The sequence below is a fragment of the Sminthopsis crassicaudata genome, chromosome 1 (assembly GCF_048593235.1).
Source record: "Sminthopsis crassicaudata isolate SCR6 chromosome 1, ASM4859323v1, whole genome shotgun sequence".
In the NCBI taxonomy this organism is placed as follows: domain Eukaryota; kingdom Metazoa; phylum Chordata; class Mammalia; order Dasyuromorphia; family Dasyuridae; genus Sminthopsis; species Sminthopsis crassicaudata.
In genome coordinates, this window is record NC_133617.1 from 437,979,879 (window position 1) to 437,998,865 (window position 18,987).

Here is an 18,987-nt window from a genome sequence, read left to right on the forward strand (position 1 = left end):
TTAGGAGCTAAATAATATATTTGGGATTTAGCTCCAAATGTTGAGGTTTGTTTAATGAATTCACAATTGACATTCTCTTTGGCAAAATGTAGGCCTATTTAAAAGAAGAGGTTATAGACTAAATGTAGAGATATAATAGACACCAGGAATGGTAAATATGAAATAGAGTTGGGGGATTATATAGTTAGCAAGGAAAGGGGTTTTGACTATTAATGATGAAGAAAACACTCATTGGTTGGGATATGCTCTTAGGTGACAGGCCAACTCTATAGAGGAATTTAGCCCCCTAAAAGAATTAGTTAGCTATAATAAGAGAAAGACATAATGAGACATGATTGCAATGAGAGAAGGGATACCATGTGGTATATGGGAGGAGTGAGGAGAAAGACACCCAAAGCAGAATACTGTGGCAGATCTAACCCAAAGAAATTCAACAAAGATGTGTGAGCCATGCAAAGATTTATAAGGAAAATGTAATCTCACGCATTTGACATAACTTAGATTTTTGAGCAGATATAGCTAAGTGGGACTACCCACGACTTCCATAGTGGGTGGGACCATAAGGCTAAATTGTCCTCCCCTGCTTGCTTCAGAGAGCAATTCCATCAATACTTCAGTCATTCTCTGCCAATATCACCTGGTTACTCACTCAGGATCTCATCACTTATTTACCTATTGATTCACAGAGATTTCAAAACTAAAGCATTTGACACTGTAACATGGATGATATTTTCAATAAAATAGATTCAAACTCAACTTTTTACAGTAATAGAAGCAGCTGGTAACCAAACTTTTATAACATCTACCATGTTTTTCTCTTCAATGTGGTGTGAAGTTTATCTGTGTTACTGTTGTTCCTTTCAGTGTTAGAATAAAAGTATTTTTTAAAAATACACCTCATTTAAACAAACATCTATATCATTACATTCTGAAGCACTGGTGTGACCTATTCATCCCTCACTCAGTAAGTTTCAGTGGCCTTCAGGATCAAATGTGAAATCCTCTTGTTTGACTTTTAAAGCTTTTTATAATATGGACTATTTATCAGTGACACTGACCTCCTTGCTGTTCCTTGCATAAAATAGACATTCCATCTCCTGACTCTTCCCCTTTTTATTAGCTATTTCTTTTTCCTGGAATGTTCCTTCTTTCCTGCTTATGCCTCATAGATTTTCTTGCTTGCTTCAAATTTTATGTCAGATTTTACCTTGTGCAGGAAGTTTCTCTTGATTCTCCTCCATGCTAATTAATTAGTGCCTTCCCGCTGAGATTATATGCATTTAGTTTGTATATACCTTGTATGTACATAGTTGTTTGCATGTCATTTCCCATATTAAAATGTGAGTTCTCTGAGGATGGGAATCATTTTGCTTTTCTTCCTTTCTTAGCACAATATCTGTCATACATAACTGCTTAGTAAATGCTTTTCGACTTGATGTAATGTTCTCTTCAAAACTGTTATTTCTTCTCTTTATATCCTTCTGAACTTCCTTCTTTCTGCATTTAAAAATATTTTAAAAGACTTCTTTTGGCATTGCTATAAATCCTTTGAAGACAGTTAATCATTGCTTTCATCAGAATTCTTCCTTTAAAGCTGCTTGACTTCATAATATTGCTGTTTCCATATAAATTGTTCTACTGGTTCTGTTCATTTTACACAACCAGGATTCTATGAAATTGTCTCTTTAATTATGTACATTAATTCATGAACCACATTTTGCTTATTTATTTCCTTATTTTCTAAGAAGCCTTCTATTACCCTATCTTTTAGTTAATAAGCATTTTTCTTCCATTTCCTCTTTCCAGTATGGGGGGGGGGGAGAAGAAGGAAAAAAAACCTCAAAACAAAAATGCAAAGTCATGCAAAACAAATTCCCATATTGGCCCAAGGAATGTATAAAGCTCTGCATTTCATTCTTCATATTTAGTTCATCAATTCTCTGTAAGCAGGTGGTTTAGCTTAATTTCATAAATAAGTTCCTAGAATCATGGTTTGTCATTGAATTGTTTATAGAGTTCTTAAGTCTTTTGAAGTTATTTATTTTCCTGAGGTGCTTGTTACAATATAAATTGTTTTCCTGGTTTTGCTTACTTCATTCTGTATCAGTTCATAGAAGTTTTCTCAAAGTTTCTTTTTTTTTTTTTAATTTTTTATAATTATAACATTTTTTTTTGACAGTACATATGCATAGGTAATATTATACCCTTCCTCTTTACTTTCCCCTGTAGATCTCAGCTTATTTTCCTGTTGAGTTTATTGTATTTCTACACTACACTTATTTCTCTGTGTGTGTATGTGTGTGTGTGTGTATGTATGTATGTATATGTGTAGGTTCAATCCTCCATTGTTCATTTCAGATAAAAGTGCGGTTCATCAAATGCCTTTTCCCCCTAACTCTAATTCTTACATGCCCCAATTATGTGAAAATAGCTGGTATTAATATAGTTAAATTTAAATATTAAACTTTGGAAAATATTACTTCTTTTTTACTTTTACAACATCCCTGAGAGTTAGGTGCTATTACCCCCACTTTATAGGTGAGGCAATTGAGGCCCAGAAAGGTTAAATTATTTGCATAGAGTCACACAGGTAGTAAGTGTCTGAGGTCAAATTTGAAATCATTACTTTTTGATATCAGGTCCAGTATTCTATTTTATGAGCTAGCCTCTAAAAAGAAAGAAGAAATAGCAAGTTTCCTCCTCCTTTCTCTTGTCTGTACTAGCATATTCTTTTTTCCCCGTCTTCTTTCTTCTCTTCAAATTCAGAACAGGATCTACTTCCAGGTTTTTGTTTTATCTCTCTTTTTAGATTGTAAACACTATAGCATCCTGTAGATCTTTCCAGTTGCTCAAATACATTTTCCTTTCTATTTTGTATTTCAGAGTTCCTACTCAAGTCTTTCTAGTCTTTTTATCAGAAATTTTTGAAAGTCTTCTATTTTATTAAAGGTCCATTTCCCTCTTTCTCTCTTTACCCTCCTTCTCCTGCCCTGGTAGGATTTTAGTCAACATTGCAGCCTATTTCATTTGCTCTTTGTTTATTAGAAGCTACCAGGTTTTATGTGATTCTAATTATAGTTTTCTTTGATGGGTGAGCTCTAGATTTAGGCTATGACTCCTGGGCCTTTCCTTTTAGGAGGGGATCTGTGAATTCTTTGCTTTTTTTCTCATATACCTGGAAAGTTTTAAATTTCCTTTCCTTAAATATGACATCCAAACTTTTTGGTGAGTTTATCATGGCTTTCAGGGAATCAGATGATTTTTAAATTCCCTCTTTTTGACCTATCTTCCAGCTCAGTACATCATATATCCATTTATAGAAGTTTGATATAGCTTATATTTGATATCATGTATCTTATATTTTCTTGTATTATTTGGTCTCACCTTGAATCATTCAGACAATGTTCTTAGCTTTTTAGGACAATGTTAGGGATCTCTGAATCCTTAGGCCTGAGCTCCTTGGATCTAAGTTCTGTACATTGGGATGATTAATACCACTCTGTTACTTCTCCCTGAGTCAGGTAGCCCTCTTGAACCTTTTCAAGGTTTCAAAACTAAGGTATCAGCTTTCCATCCTTGCTGCCTTTAGACACAGAGCCTTGTAAGGCCATACTTTATAGCTGATGTATGGGTATGTCTATGTACCCATTTTTAAAACTAAAATTTAAGTAGATTAAATAATTTTCCCAATATATTTTCCTATATTATAAATAGATGGCAGAATTGAGATTAGAGCTCATGTTAGGGCTATTGCATTTGCCACATGTATATAATGCATTGTGCTTGTTGCATCTGTGGTGCTCCTGGTATTCACCCCATTAGTGAGTTCCTGGTTGGTTGGTTTGTTTGTTTGTTTGTTTTTCTATTTCTCTTGGCCTTTTGGCTGACTTTTTGTGCATTTTCAAGGTGGACATGTTACTTGTTATAGTTTTTCATAGCTCTTTATTTGGTCTATTATCTCACTATTTTTCTGGAGTAGGTATGGAGGAGTTGGGCAAGTCGGCTTTCAATTCAGGCAGGAAGTCTGAGAAACTTCCACAAGCATTTTCTGTTTTTTTTTTTTTTTGTTTTTTTTCAAAATTGTGGCAGTTTTTCCTTTTTATTTTCTATTTCAAGTTAAAACCAAATAATTGCCCAAAATTGTTAATTGCTACCTTTTATAATATGAATAAATCAATGAAAAAGCACTAATAAGCACTTTTTACTATGTGACTTAATGGGCTAAGTGTTTTGAATAAGGGTAGAGATTGGCAACTGATTTCATTGTTATAGAGAACTCACAAACAGGGCACAGAAACTCTCTTCTGCCAATGCAGATCAAAGCTTTGAGAGTTATTAAATCACTGTGAAGTTATATTCTGCCCATGAATCACACACCTAGTATTCCAGGGTTGGAGAGGGTGATACATTGAACTTATCTTTACAAAGCAGACTTTAGTACAGATAGAAAAAGGAAGACAATTCCTGTCTTCCAGAAATTTAGCTTCTAATAAGGGAAGATAGCACATGTAAGGGATGCTTGGTGATCAGGGAGAAGTATTTTGGTTAGGAAGTCACAGGGATAGATACTGAAGACAATACAGAAGGCGTGTGTTCTTTTCAGGAATGGTAATACTGTATTGATTACTAGAGAAAGCAAGGGAGTGGTGGTGGTATGGTATATCTTGAAGATAGCCAGAGAATAGAAAATGATATGCTTGAGTAATGCTAGTTAGGATGAATAGTTATTAATCAAAAACTCATTATTTTAGACAATCATGGTCCCTTACAACTTATAAAACACTTAATGTTTACAAATCACTTTCATATGTAGTGTATTTAATCTTTACAATAACCCTGTCAATAAGCTGGCTGATATTATTGTACTCATTTTGTTAAACCGATGAAAGAGAAAACTGAGCCCAAGACTTTTAGAGTTGGCAAAAGTACTCTAAAATTCATCTTTTGACCAGAGTGCTTGACAAGCAGGATATGAACTTTCTAATGATTTAAAGTTCTCCAGGAAATCATGTAACCTTATCCTTTGTTGATGATCCTAGAAAATTATATTCTAATAACCTTGGGCCATTGGAAGAGGGGAGTGAGTGACTATTTCTTTTTTTTTTTTTTTTTTTTTTCTTCCAATAGAGATAATTTTTTATTCTTCCTCTTTTGTATTGTTATCCAAACATAACAGCATTTTGGCAAAATGGATGTTTAATATTCTAGTAAGGGGATTTTGCTTTAGAGTGTTCCTTGACTGGACATAGTACCATTGGTTATATGAAAGTGAAGTTTCTGCTCCTACACTCTTGAGCTACAACTCTTCTGTAATTTTTAGTTTTTTGTAGTTTTGAAGAAGCCTCAGAGGTAAAATTGCTTCTCCAGATGCTAATACTGCTGCCACAGGGGAAAAAAAAACACCCCACAACAACATAAAATATTGGCCTCTTTCTATGGTTATTGTTATGTGCTTTTCCCTTTTCAGTATTTTTAGTTATACACATATTTTCCTTGCAAAAATCAATATTTAAATTATCTACATGATTGCTTATCTTATTTAGTGATACTGACTTCTTACCCTCCGTAGTTGAATATAGATGACTCTCCCTATATTGCTCTGCCCATAGACACATAGAAAATAAATGTAAATTTATTTAAATATTACAAAAATGCCATAAAAGTAGCAGATGAGGCACCAAATGTTTGTATTTGGCTATGGGTTTACATTACATCTAATCTGTTATGGTGGCTAATTGGAAGGGTTTAATTTGCTCCTCCAATAGTTGATTATTATCATGATGCCTTTGTCTTATTTTCTTCTTGTCTATGATTTCCCTATTTGTCTAAGAATAAATCTTCTTATCTTTTTTTTTAGGAGCACAGAACTCTACCAGTATGACTGGCATTTGATAAATAACACCAGGACTTGGACTCACAGTTCAGCAGTGTTGAAGAAGGGCCCACTCTGTGCATCTCTTTAGCTACCATGGCTGCCCCCTCTGCTGTTGTGCCCTTTTCAGTGGTATCACAGCCACAAGTAAGTAACGTAAGGAAAGATTTGACTAGGAAAGAATTCACTACTCATTGCTGAGCTTTTGGATAGGTTTTTTTTTTTTTTTTTTTTTTTTTTTTTACAAGATATATGCATGGGTAATTTTTCAGCACTAACAATTGCAAAATCTTTTGTTCCTATTTTCCCCCTCCTTTCCCTCACCCCCTCCCCCAGATGGCAGATAGACCAATACATATTAAATATGTTAATGTATATGTTAAACACAATATATGTATACATATTGGATAGAATTCTTAAAAGTATGTAACATTGTATTTAAAAAAAATCTCTTAAAATAATCATTTGGTATATATTTAGTTTTTTTTTTCCACTAAAAAAGTAGTAGTTTATAAAAGGAGATGCTTTTTAGGGCCAGTAACCAGCAAAAATAATAAATGTGTCAATTTTCTAAAGCAGACCTATATTTAATTATAATTAGGAAACCTTGATTTTCTTTTTTAAAAAAAATGTCTTATTGATATTTTCTGTTTCTTATACCACCCTAGTCTTTTACATATTCCTTCACACTCCCACTCCCACTCCCCCATCTACTTTAAAAGTCCTTTAAACCTCTAGATGATAAATAGCATTTTTTTTCAGAGAGGGGGAAAAAAGTCAGCACAATCAATTTGATATATTGAAAAAGTCCAAAAATGTGTGTAGCTCCTATGGACTTCTGACCTCTATGAAGTGATAGGTGGGATTCCTTTCTCATTTTTCTTCATCTGAATCTCATTTTATCTTATTTTGTTTCATTTACTTTTGATTTTTTTTTTTTTTGGTATGTCATTCTTTCCATTTGTAGTACTTTGTGTATTGTTTTCTTGGCTCTGTTTTACTCACTCAGCAGCAGTATATATAGATTTTTCTGTGGTTCTCTTTATTCATTACACACAACATTTCTTATGTACTGTAATATTTTATGCACCATAGTTTGTTGAGCCATTCTTAATTGATGGGCAATTACTTTATTTCCAATTCTTAGCTATCACAAAGCATACTGCTATAAATAATTTAGAGTTGGGTTTTTTTTGTTTTTTTTTTTTTTGAAAGGGAAGCCTTGCTTTTTTATGATTGGAATGCATAACTAATACTATTGATTTCAAACTTAAGACACCTTAATTTGCTATGAGTGGAAAGATGAGGGTCAATATTATCTGTGTCTTTTAGATTTCACTGTAATATCTGAGAGATAGATATCAACCTACTAAAACATTTCCCAGTGTTACATGATTGTTTTAAGCTAATTTATCTGTCTATAATATCCAGGGTTTTCCTTTCATTATTTTTCTTTTACTTTCATAACAAATAAAATCTTTGACTCCCAAACAATTCTTTTTCAAAGGATATTGAAGTTATGGGAAATATCAATAATAATTCAGTAATATCAGTGATAATTCAGGAACCAAAAGAAGCTTAATGTCCTTTTAATTCATATTCTTAGCCCAGCGTGACGTTCCTGTTGACCTTTTTTAACTTTTTTCATCTCTGTGCATACAGATGACTTTTTTTGTATTCTTTTTCTTAGCTGCATTGTTGTTTTTGTGAGAATGTGCACTTTCATGTAGGAAACTCCTAACGTGAAACTTTTCCCCATTAATACAGACAAATATCTGCTTACATAAGGGCATTGAGAGATTAAATGACTTGCCTAAACTCATACAGTTAATATATCAAAAACAGTACTATTTTCTCATAAGTTTTGAATTCCAAATTCTATACTTTCAGCTTTCCTATTTTCCCCTCCCTGATATAGGTTATACATATACACGTCTTTATTAATTATTTCTCAGAGGCAACAAATTCTGTTATGTGCCTATATATGAGACTATATTGATCACTGTGATCTTTATCCTTTTCTCTCATGCCCAACACAGGTTATCTGAGCAGTCAGAACTTTGTTCTAAATGATTTGCTCTGTAGGAGTGGTTATCACTAGGATTTACTCCCAGGTATTAGAAGGAAAGTGAGTTGTTTTTGCATTTTATTCATTTGACTTTTGTTCATTGTCATATAAATCCCTTTTGTCTGTGAACATAAGCTTTCAATCTTTCTTCAGGCAAATTTATGGAATAACAATTTACACTCTAACATGAAACTTGTCTTTTAAAATTCCTGAGATTGTTAGAAATAGAACAAGGTGAAAATGGGAAGGTAGTGAACAGAAATTACTAGCAATTTTTGTTGGTCTGTGAATGATGTGTAGGTCATGTTTATAGATTGTTTACTTAATGTTAATTATTGTAAAAATGGTGCCAATGGCACAACCCAGAATATCACGTTAACAAGACTTTAGATAATTTAGCCCAGTGCAGGCCTATAGAATTAGTATTTATTGGCTAGTAGTTTGTTTTTGTTTGATCTTTTTTTCAATTGTGTCTGACTCTTCATGTTGCCATTTGGGGGTTTTGTGGCAAAGATATTGAAATGATTTGCTATTTCCTTCTGTTCATTTTATAGATGAGGAAACTGAGGCAAAGATTAAATAAATTCCAGAACTTGCTCAGCTGCCTTATTAGTACTCTTAATTTACCATTTTTGTTTTATCTTAAAATTTTTTAAAGTTTTATTAACATGCTTTATTTTTATGTTGCAAACATTCTAGATTATTTCTTCTCCTTGAGAGGTCTCATGTAACACAGTCAAACAAGAAAATCTAATTATACAGTGATCTCTTGTGAAAATGCATGTAACTTTCCACATTTGTAGCATCCCCTCCCCAACCTATTAATTGTTATTTTTTTATTATTATTACTAACAATATAAGTATTTTCTTTCACTCCTATCTATTATCCCTTGGAGAAAAAAAAACTCTCAAATTTTAATTTTCAAATTTGAAAAAAACTCAAGTCAAGCAAAACAAATTGCCTCATCATATGTAGTCAAGTGTAGTGTAGTACAATATCCCCTTTGTCAGGAAGTACATAGTATAATTTATTGAATTATATAATTCAATATATAATTATAATGAATAATAATCCATTGAAACTATGGATGATGATTGTGTTACTAGTAGGTTTTTTGCAGCTTCTGAGGTTTGTTTGTTTATTTACATTGTTGTTATTATATAAATTGTTCTCCCAGTTTTATGAATTTCATTTCTCCGCTTATAAAAGTTTTCAAAATTATTGTTCTTTTTTTTTTTTTAAGATAATTTTGATGTTAGAGTATAAATTATTCTAGTCTTCATTCTGCATCAGCTCCTGTAAATTTAGGTCTCTTTGAAATCATTTATTTCTTTATTTCTTACAGTGTAGAAATGTTCCATTACAATCTTAAATCCACAGTTTCTTTAGTTATTCCTTGGTTGTTGGGTTTTTTTTTTAATTTCCAGTTTTTTGGTTCCCCTCAAAAAAAGAGCTACTACAACAACTTTTATGGATACTACTTTTACTTAGCTAAGAGATGCAGTAGATAGTGTTTCCAGCCTTGAGTCAGAAAGACTCAAGTTCAAATCCAGCCTCTGATACTTCCTACCTGTGTGAACCTAGGCAAGTCACTTAACTATATTTGCTTCTTTTTTCTCATCTGTAAAATGAGCTGGAGAAGGAAATGGTGAACCATTCTGATTATCTTTGCTAGAAAGACCCCAAATGGAGTCATGGGGAATTGGAGGGGACTAAACAACAAAGAGTGCATAACAATATCATTCACCTATTCCATAAAAAGAATAAACAAAATCAAAGACTGGAACTTGAGCTATTGTCTTGTAGATATGCTATTGTTCTATGCTTAATTTCCTGTGTTTCAAATCCTGGTAAGGTAGAATGGAAAGAATGAACATTGGTTCTAGGATGTCACCTCTGAAATCTACCACTAGTGGCCTTGGGCAGGACACTAAATCTCACCAATTCTTTAGTCTCCTAATGGCAAAATTAAGGGGCTTTGACCAGATGACTCCAAATATTCCTTCAATGACCTCAGTTTCAATTTTGCCAGTTACTGACCATCTGTATACTCTTGAGTATAAGACTTGTTTTTCCATCTGCAGAATCAAAGATTTGGTCCCTTCTAGCTCTATTATGCTGTGTCATATATGTCCCTAATGGCTTCCATTCTACCACACAGATTTTAATGTGCACTGTTTGTTGATACTCATTATATATTCTTAAAGCAAATATATTCTTAAGCAGTTCAAGAATTTAATTGACAAATGGTCTATTTTCTAATAAGATAACCTTTGAAAACAAGAATGACAAATACTAACTTATTTGAATGTTAAAGAGTTTAAGTGACTTGTCCAAAGTCACATAGCTAGTATGTGTCTGGGGAAGAATTTAAATTCACATCTTCGTGTTTCTAGGTCCCTCACTCTATCCACAGTGGCTACTTAGCTGCCTACACATATACATATGTATGTGTGCCTGTGTATATAAATGTATATATGGACACGTGTACACACATTTTACCAATAAAAGAGTAAGCTATTTGAAGTCAGTAACTTTTCCTTTTTATTTTTGAATCTCCAGTGCTTGAAGCTTAATAAATGTTTGTTGATTGATTAAAGGAATAACTAGTAATCCAATTTAGCTGAAATATAGCATTTATGAAGAAGATTGACTGTTAGAGTAGGCTGGAACCATTGCAGAGGACTTTAAAGGCCAGTCTGTTCTTATTTTACTTTAGAGGAAGAGGGAACTATTGAAGATTTTTGGCATGATAGAGACACAATTGGACCTGTTTCTTGGGTGACTTTAGAAGCGAATGGATGATGAATTGGAGGAAGTAGAGACTGGAAATAGGGAGACCAGTTTGAAAGGCTACTCCAATAATCTAAGAAAGAGAATGAGGTCCTTAGGCTTGTGAGTAGAGAGAAGAGGGTAAAAGTGAGGAATGTTTGACATGAGATAATTTTTTTTCTCCATAGCATTTTATTTTTCCAAATAACTTGCAATATTAAATAATATCAAATACTCCAAAGAGAATTTTCAACATTTATTTTTTGTGAGACATTGTGTTCCAAATTTTTCTCTCTTCCTTACCTTTTCCCTCCTCAATTCAGTTAGCAATTTGATATAAGTTAAATATGTACCAATTTTTAAAAATATATTTTCATATATGTCATGTTGTACAAGAAAAATCAGAACAAAAGGGGCAAAAAAAAACTGCAAGAACAAAAAGCAAATAAACAAAAAAAAAAATGAAAATACTATGCTTTGATCCACATTCAGTATTCATAGTTCTTTCTCTGGATGGGGTTGGAATTTTCCACCCAAAGTCTATTGGAATTGTCTTGAATCATCACATTGCTGAGAAGAGCCAAGTCCATCACAGTTAAGCATCACATGACCTTGCTGTTACAGTGTACAATGTACTAAGATAAAATAGATATGGTTTTGGCAGCTTATTAGCTTTAAGAGATGAGAGAAGTTATAGCTGACTCTAGGGTTGGTTATTAATGTAGATATCTGTGAAGATGGTTGTGCCGTCCATAGACCTAGGAAAGTTTAGATTTTCACCTAGCAGTTTGAAATATGGTTGTGTTAATTATTCTAATGATCCCTCAAATGTTTAATTTTTGGGGTCATTCATTTTTGGGGTCATTCACTATTTCATATTATTCTGTAAGTAAGAAATCAAAGGTTTTTTTTTAAAACATTCATTCGTTAAATAATTTTGTTAAATTTGCTTCCACCCTTAGCCTTCTTTCCAGAAGATAATCTGAATCTGCAGAGTAGAATTCTGTGCTGTACTAATATGGTACTATATAGAAATTTAATACATTATGAAAGAATAAAACTTCCTTGTGATGGCATGGTGAAAGTGAAAGTGAAATGCTTTATTGACTAGGAGATAATCAACTGCATAGTTTAATGTGTTGGAAATGCTACTTTGACCATATATTTATGGATTGGAGGCAGTTCCTACATTATAAACTTAAGAGGATTTTACAAGTTAAAGTTCAAAGTTCAAGTACTAAAAATTAATATAGATCTGAAAGTTGGGGAATCCAGGTTTTAGGTCAATTTTCCCTACTATCTATGTACTTTGCAAGTATTTTTTAGAGAATCACTGAAATGGGAGGGTGATTTCAAATTCATTTTTCTTGTTTTTTTTTTTTTTTTTTTTTTTGGTGGAGGGGGAGGTGCTGTTTTTTTTTACAGCATGACTTAAATGGAAATGTATTTTGCATGACTACACATACATAACATGTCAAATTGATTGCCTTTTCAATGTGGGGAATAGAGAGAGAGGGAAATAATTTGGAATGCAAAATTTGAAAAAAAAAATTTTGAATATAATTAGAAAAAATTAAATAGAAGAAAAAACAATGAGAGGGCTTTCATGGACTGTCTAGTGTTCCAACCACATTGCCCAACACATGAATTTCTCTACACCAATTCTGATAAGTAGTCAGTTAACTTTGAATTGAAGGGTTGAACTAGATTTCTAAAGACTCTCCCAGCTCCAACATGCTATTCTTTATATATTATAGAATGCACAAATTTAGATGGAGCATGAGGTTTAGTGGGCAGCTAGATGTACCGTGGATAGAATACTAGGTTTGGAATTAGGAAGACTCATTTTCCTGAATTCAAATCTGGCCTCAGACACTTCCTAGCTGTGTGATTGTAGGCAAGTAACTTAACCCTGTTTGCCTCAGTTTCTTCATCTGCAAAATGAGCTGGAGACGGAAATGACAAACCACTTCAATATCTTTGCAATGAATTCCAAATGTGGTTATAAAGAGTCAGATATGACTGAAACAATTAAAAACCAACAAAGTTGTTGTGTCCGTGGTGTTGGTAGAAAACCATTTAATTGAAACATGAAACATGGGTTCAAATCCTGATCTTTGCTAGTAGATTGACAAAGCACAAATCACCTACTTCTTTCCTCTGAGACTTTTGAGTATCATTTTACTCATCTGTAAAAAGAAGAGGATAATGATAACTTTAATCATTGTTTCTTTTGGTAGTTGTGTGATTAAATAAAGTAATTCATGCAATCACTTTGAACCTTGAAAGGCTATGTAACTATCATCTGTATTTCAATGGAAGCAAATTTAATCCTGAATTTTTCTTCCTTTTCCTGATTAACCAATACCTTCTTTTTGCTATTACCTCGCTAAAAGCCATTATGGATTAGTGGTTAGCTTGCTATTCATTAGATGCAAAACTAATATAATTAGTTAATATCACTAGGCCGAAAAATAGCCTATTTTGCTAATAATGATCAATATGAGGTGATATTATTGAAAAGCTTTTTATACTTCATTCATAGCCTTTTTGTTTATAATTCAGGCTGAGCAAACATGGACTAATAGTTAGCATGATATTAAAAAAGACTGAAAATCATCTAACAACAGCAACAACAACAACAACCACAAAAGCCTTTGTTTTTGGCTTGCTTGTTTGTTATTCTGTGTTTTCTAACAAAGAACTTTTTTTTTTTTTTTTTTTTAGCCAAGGCCACCTAGTGTTAGATATAAATTAATTAATATAAATAAATAGCCTGAATTGTTTTGAACAGCCATGGAAAAGAAAGCATTCATTGTCCCTCTTCTCTGCTAGCAATTCACTTGCTAAAAAGATATGCTTCATGCTTTGAAACTTAGCAGGCTTCTCTGGCCTAATAAATTTGCTAGATTCTAAAGGGTTTTCAGATTCCCATGCTGAGAAAGCATCTTGAGTTTCTGAAAATTAGATTAAATGTGCTTAGTGGACTTTGACATGAGCTGCCCACATAAAGGCACCTGAAATAGTAGTGGCGAAAGCTTTGTGTGCAAAGTTGACATCAGATTCCACTTGTTTAGTTCAGTTATGAAGAATACTTCAGAGGTGTATTCATTTCATTAAACAAATGAGTCTTGCAGATGGATTTTTTTTCCAGTCTGACAATCTTAGTTGGCAAGATATTTCTTCTCCAGTCAAATCCTCACTCACAGTTGTCATAGTTAGGGTGTAGTTGATTGTCATGAGCAACATTAATCTTCTGGAAGAATAGGTTTGCAAATGACATATTCCATTTAATTTCTTTCAAATTAAGGTGGATGTGCAAAACCATAAGTGTTTTTAAGGTAAGAGATTTCTAGAAATTCCTTTGAGTTGTCAATAACTGATTTGCAACTTAAAGTTCAAGTTTCATGCTGTAAAGCAAATATTTATTAAGTACCTGCCACCAATTACTTGGATGCAAGAATAAATTAAGACATGTTCTCTGGGACACTAATTGGTGGAGTGGATAGAGCATCAGCCCTGAAATCAGGAGGACCTGAGTTCAAATGTGGCCTCAGACATTTGACACTTCCTGGCTCTGTGACTCTGGGCAAGTTACTTAATTCCAATTGCCTCGGGGGAAAAAAAAAGACATGGTCCTTGCTCTCAAGGATCCATTCGTCGATTATAGCCAGGAGCATTTGGACAAGTGAAAACAAGACATGTATGAGGAAAAAAATAATAAAAACAAGAGGGCATGAAATTGCATAGTGTTATGAGCAATGTCAGGAAGGGAATAAGTATAACATGACATCTTGTATAAGCTGTCATTTACTTTCTTCTTTTTTGGCATAGGGTTATTGGGCATCAAATTCAGTTAACCATAGCATTAGCATCAACATACCTCGTAAAGTATCTTTCTGTGTCTCTTAAATATTGTTACACAAATTAATCTCATGGTATAAAGAGTTTCTTGCTATTCATAGCATTATAGATCTACAGCAGGAAATGTTCTCAGAAGCTGTCTAGTCCCACCCTCTTATTTTTCTTGTTGTTGACTTTTTGGTGTTTCATTGGCAAAGATATTGGAAGGATTTGACATTTTCTTCTCCAGCTTATTTTTAAGGAACTGAGATAAATAGAGTTTAGTGACTTGCCCAGGATCACACTGCTATTCAGTTCTGAAGCCAGATTTGAAGACAGGAAGATGATGTTCCTGATTCTAAGCCCAGTTTTCTATCCACTCTGCCAGCCTAGGGCCTCTCCCCTCATATTATAGATAAAGATAGTGAGTCTCAGGAAGATTGGGCCTCATTTATAGATGATAAGTATGAAGCACTAGATTAACTAGGTAAGATAGTAAGTATGCGAATTTAACCCCAGAGTCTGTTTGACTCTCTAGTGCTGTTTTAAAAAACCAAGCTTTTGTGATTGCTAAATACAGTAGGTAGAAACTTTCATTTTAAGGATCTGATTTAGATTAAAACATTCTGCCTTTCAATCTTTACCCTAATCACTGATTTGTACATTCTAAAAGTCACCTATTCTATACATCTCTTCATGAGAATCATTATTTTATTAATGAGAGAGGTAACTTGGTACTTCTAAAAGATAGCATCAGTAACTGGAATTCCTCTCTGCAAAATACAGCAACATTTACTAAGATATTCTCTTTTAAAAGATTTCAGGGCCGAATTTGGGAGTAAAAACTTTTGGAGAAGATAGTGGACATCTACATTGGAAGAGAAACATTGTTTCAAGTATTAGTCCTCTTCCTATTCCATGTAGTGGAAAGAACATTGAACTAGGAATTAGGTGGCCTGATTTCTGCTTTCAAATCTGTTTCAGATTGACTATATGACCTTGAATACAAATATACTGGGTTTCAGTTTCCTCTATAAAATAAATGAATTTAGACAAAACTCTTTTAAATGCCCTCCAAGATCTAAATACTATAACTTCCATTCTTTTTCTCTTCTTGTTCCCAGCCAATTAATTTAGGCTTCTGTATACTGATTAGATTATTATTATTTTTTACAGCGGCAATAAGTTAAGTGACTTGGCCAAGGTCATACAAATAGGGCGTGTTAAGTGTCTGAGGCTAGATTTGAACTTGGGTCTTCCTGACTTTAGGGCTGGTGCTCTATCCACTGTGCCACCTAGCTGCCCCTTGGTTAGATTATTTTTTTAAAAATTTAAATGTAGATTTTTTAAAAAGAGAAGATTAATTCACTATAGATATTAAACATGAGCTAAATGTAATAACAAATTATAGGCTGCCCAAATACAAACAGAGATCTTAAATTTTTTTCCTTATTCACCAGTTCCTAGCACAAAGTATTATACTTATTAAATACATAAAAGTATTTAAACATAAAATTACTATTCAATATGTTCCCTTTTTAAAAATCAGAGATACACTAGAAGTAGATGTCTGGAAGTCATCATATATAATAAAGATAAAGGAAGCAATCTATTTTTTCATGACTAATGGTAAAAATAACTAAATATATAAATTTAGTGTTTAGGAAATGCTTTGGCTTTAGACTAAAGGGACTAAGTTTGATACGAAGCATTCTCTAATTATCATGAAATAAACAAATTCCATTAGCAAATTATATTCTGGCTGATGTGATAGATCCTCCTTTTTGGAGTGATCCTGGATGACAATTCCAATTTTTTTACCTTCACATATGGAATTTGTATTTGCTAGATTTTTTTTGTGTGATACATCAAAAAGTCTGTCAAAGAAAAGTAAACTTAAATCAGTGCTATGTGTATATGGAAAAGTACAAAATGGTGCCAGGAAAAAATATTTGCAGAGGTAAACACTGAGCCATCTAATTTATTCCATCTTAGACTCTGTTTTCTATTAAATCCTAAATGCCTTACATCAGCTAATGTAGTATAATTCAAAATAACATTTTGCTTATTAGTAAAGGTTAACCCATAATTTCCCTCTTTATTCTTTTGCTTTTATAAACTTGAAGCAAAATTTCTGGAGGTATATCTATTTTTAACCCAAGGGTGTGGTTTGAGTGTGTCCTATTCATAAGACAAAATTATAATGATGTCTCGGGTAGGCCACAAATAAGACCTTCTGCCTTTCCTTTTTATTTATAGTACAAACTTTCTAATTGTTTTATTTCTTTAATGATTAGTGAAACTTTCTTCCTTCAGCTCCCCCAATCCATTTCTTAAAAGTTAGAGAGCTTTCTTTCCCCCAGGCTATTTTTGTTTTCTTTGTAGTAATCTTATAGTGACCAAATACTATGAAAGGCCTACACCCTACTGGTCTTATGGGCTATCTGTGGAGGTGGTAATCATAGCTTCCAATAGGATTTCTGTCTTTTGTGGATTATACCTTGCTGTAATAAGACTGTCTTACTCTCTATCAGTCTTCATTTGATACATGATTACTCTGCTACTTGCTTATTATGTAGAGGCACCTAAGAAGTTCCCTTAAATTAAAGTGCTAAAATTGTTTAGTTAGAAAGTTATTTTCACAAATAACTTGCATGTGCTATTTGTGCATTTTTGTACTTATACTCTGATATTTAAGCCTTATCCTAAAACAGAAGGCATCAGAAATATGTTACTCAGTAGAATTTATAGAATAAAGCATTTCCACATTACAGAACATCAAAAAGAACTTTAGAATCTTAGATTTTAAAAGGATAGGTCACCCTGGGGAGGAATTTTTATCCTTGGAGTCCCTGAACTTGATTTTAAAAAATCTTGTGATAATGCTACATATTTTATTTTAGGCATTTAAAAACATAATTCTGAGAAGTGGAGGCTCCATATTCCAAGCATGATTAAGAAAACCTATTTTAAACCAAGTTTTTCATTTTACTGGAAAGGAAATTGAAGCTCAAAGAGTTGCAAAGTCAGGTCATATAGTCATGGCCGAACCAGACCTATGATTCAAGTCACCAACATCATATTTCCATGCTTTTTCTAATACATCAAACTGATTTTCAAACTCATACCCTAAAACTAAAGGTTTATTAGCATTATTTATATAAATTATATATGTATATATATGCATATATATATACATATATATATACATACATATATATATATATTATCTTATTTAATCTTGGTTGGGAGGGGAAGGGGATTTTCTCACCAAACAGCTCTTTTTTTTCTTTTCCTTTAAAAATTTTATCTTTCAATTATTAAGAGTATATTTTATCTCCCATCAATACCTCCTCCTATTGTAAAACAGCTACAGTAAATAGAAATTAAACTTATTTTTTTGTAAGTATATATGCATAGTTGTACAAAACAGATTCCTGCTTTGGTGATGTAGTATGCTTCATCTTTGCCCTTTTGGAAACATAATTGGTCATTTCATCTGTAAATATTGGGTAAAACTTGGTAACTTCCACCTTTTTTTTTTTTTTTTTTTTCTTCTCAAAATCATTTTGTGTTTTGCCTCCATTTAGAGATTTCCCAAGGAACACTAGAATTTGGTTTATTGATAGGTCTCTGAAAGAAAATGAAATGGCTCTCAAATTACTCACTTAATAAAGCATTAATCTTAGTGAAGACATTCTTTAACTTGACTCGTCCCATCCCCACCCCACCCCACCCCCCCAAAAAAGGAAGGAAAAGGAACAAGAATTTATGAAATCTTTATTAAGTTTCAGGCATCATGCTAAGTGCATTACAAATATTATCTTATTTTATATTTATGACAACCTTGTGAAGATAACAGTTGTTAGCCTCATTTTATAGTAAAGAAAATTAAGGTAATGTCTTGCTCAGAATCACTCAGCTAGTAAATATGGGTGTCTGGATTTGAACTCTGATTGTCCTGACTCTAGACTCATCTTTCTATGTACTATATCACCTAGCTGACTTATATCCAAGCCTATAAATAATGAATACAATTCTCTAGACTTTTAGTATTACCCTGGGATTGGGAAAGGGGACAGCATTTAAGGGCAACTAGAGAATTTACTCCTATCCTTGTACATATGTAGTCTGTAACTTATAGTGTAGTAAAAGGGGGCAAAATTCAGGTTTGCTTCTTTATTTCCTGTCTCTAAATGATACTATTCTTCATTTCTAGCTCTCACTCAGTCTAGAAATTCATCACCTTCTCTCTGGAAAGCTAGGTCCAGAAACTCTTTTTCTGGACATGATTACCTAGACATGGATTTGTTTCCGTAGAGAGGCTCTGTGCCTGGGGATGCTTTCCTCCAGGAAATGCATCTGACTAACTTCTTATAGATCTGATCTCTTAGCATCTGCACCTCAGCACCCCTTGACAAAGCCAAGTCC

The 18,987-nt window shown here is 33.1% G+C and overlaps 1 protein-coding gene across 4 annotated transcripts in view; it reads left to right on the forward strand.

Annotated features, from left to right (window-relative positions):
• LPAR1 (lysophosphatidic acid receptor 1) overlaps positions 1 to 18,987 on the forward strand; it is a 140,368-nt gene that overhangs the window by 41,559 nt on the left and 79,822 nt on the right. For all 4 annotated transcript variants that reach the window (XM_074280628.1, XM_074280629.1, XM_074280630.1 and 1 more), the window contains one exon: positions 5,858 to 6,019. In XM_074280628.1, coding sequence (XP_074136729.1) covers positions 5,969 to 6,019 — 51 coding nt within the window. In that variant the 5' untranslated portion in view covers positions 5,858 to 5,968. The remainder of the gene's footprint in view (positions 1 to 5,857; positions 6,020 to 18,987) is intronic.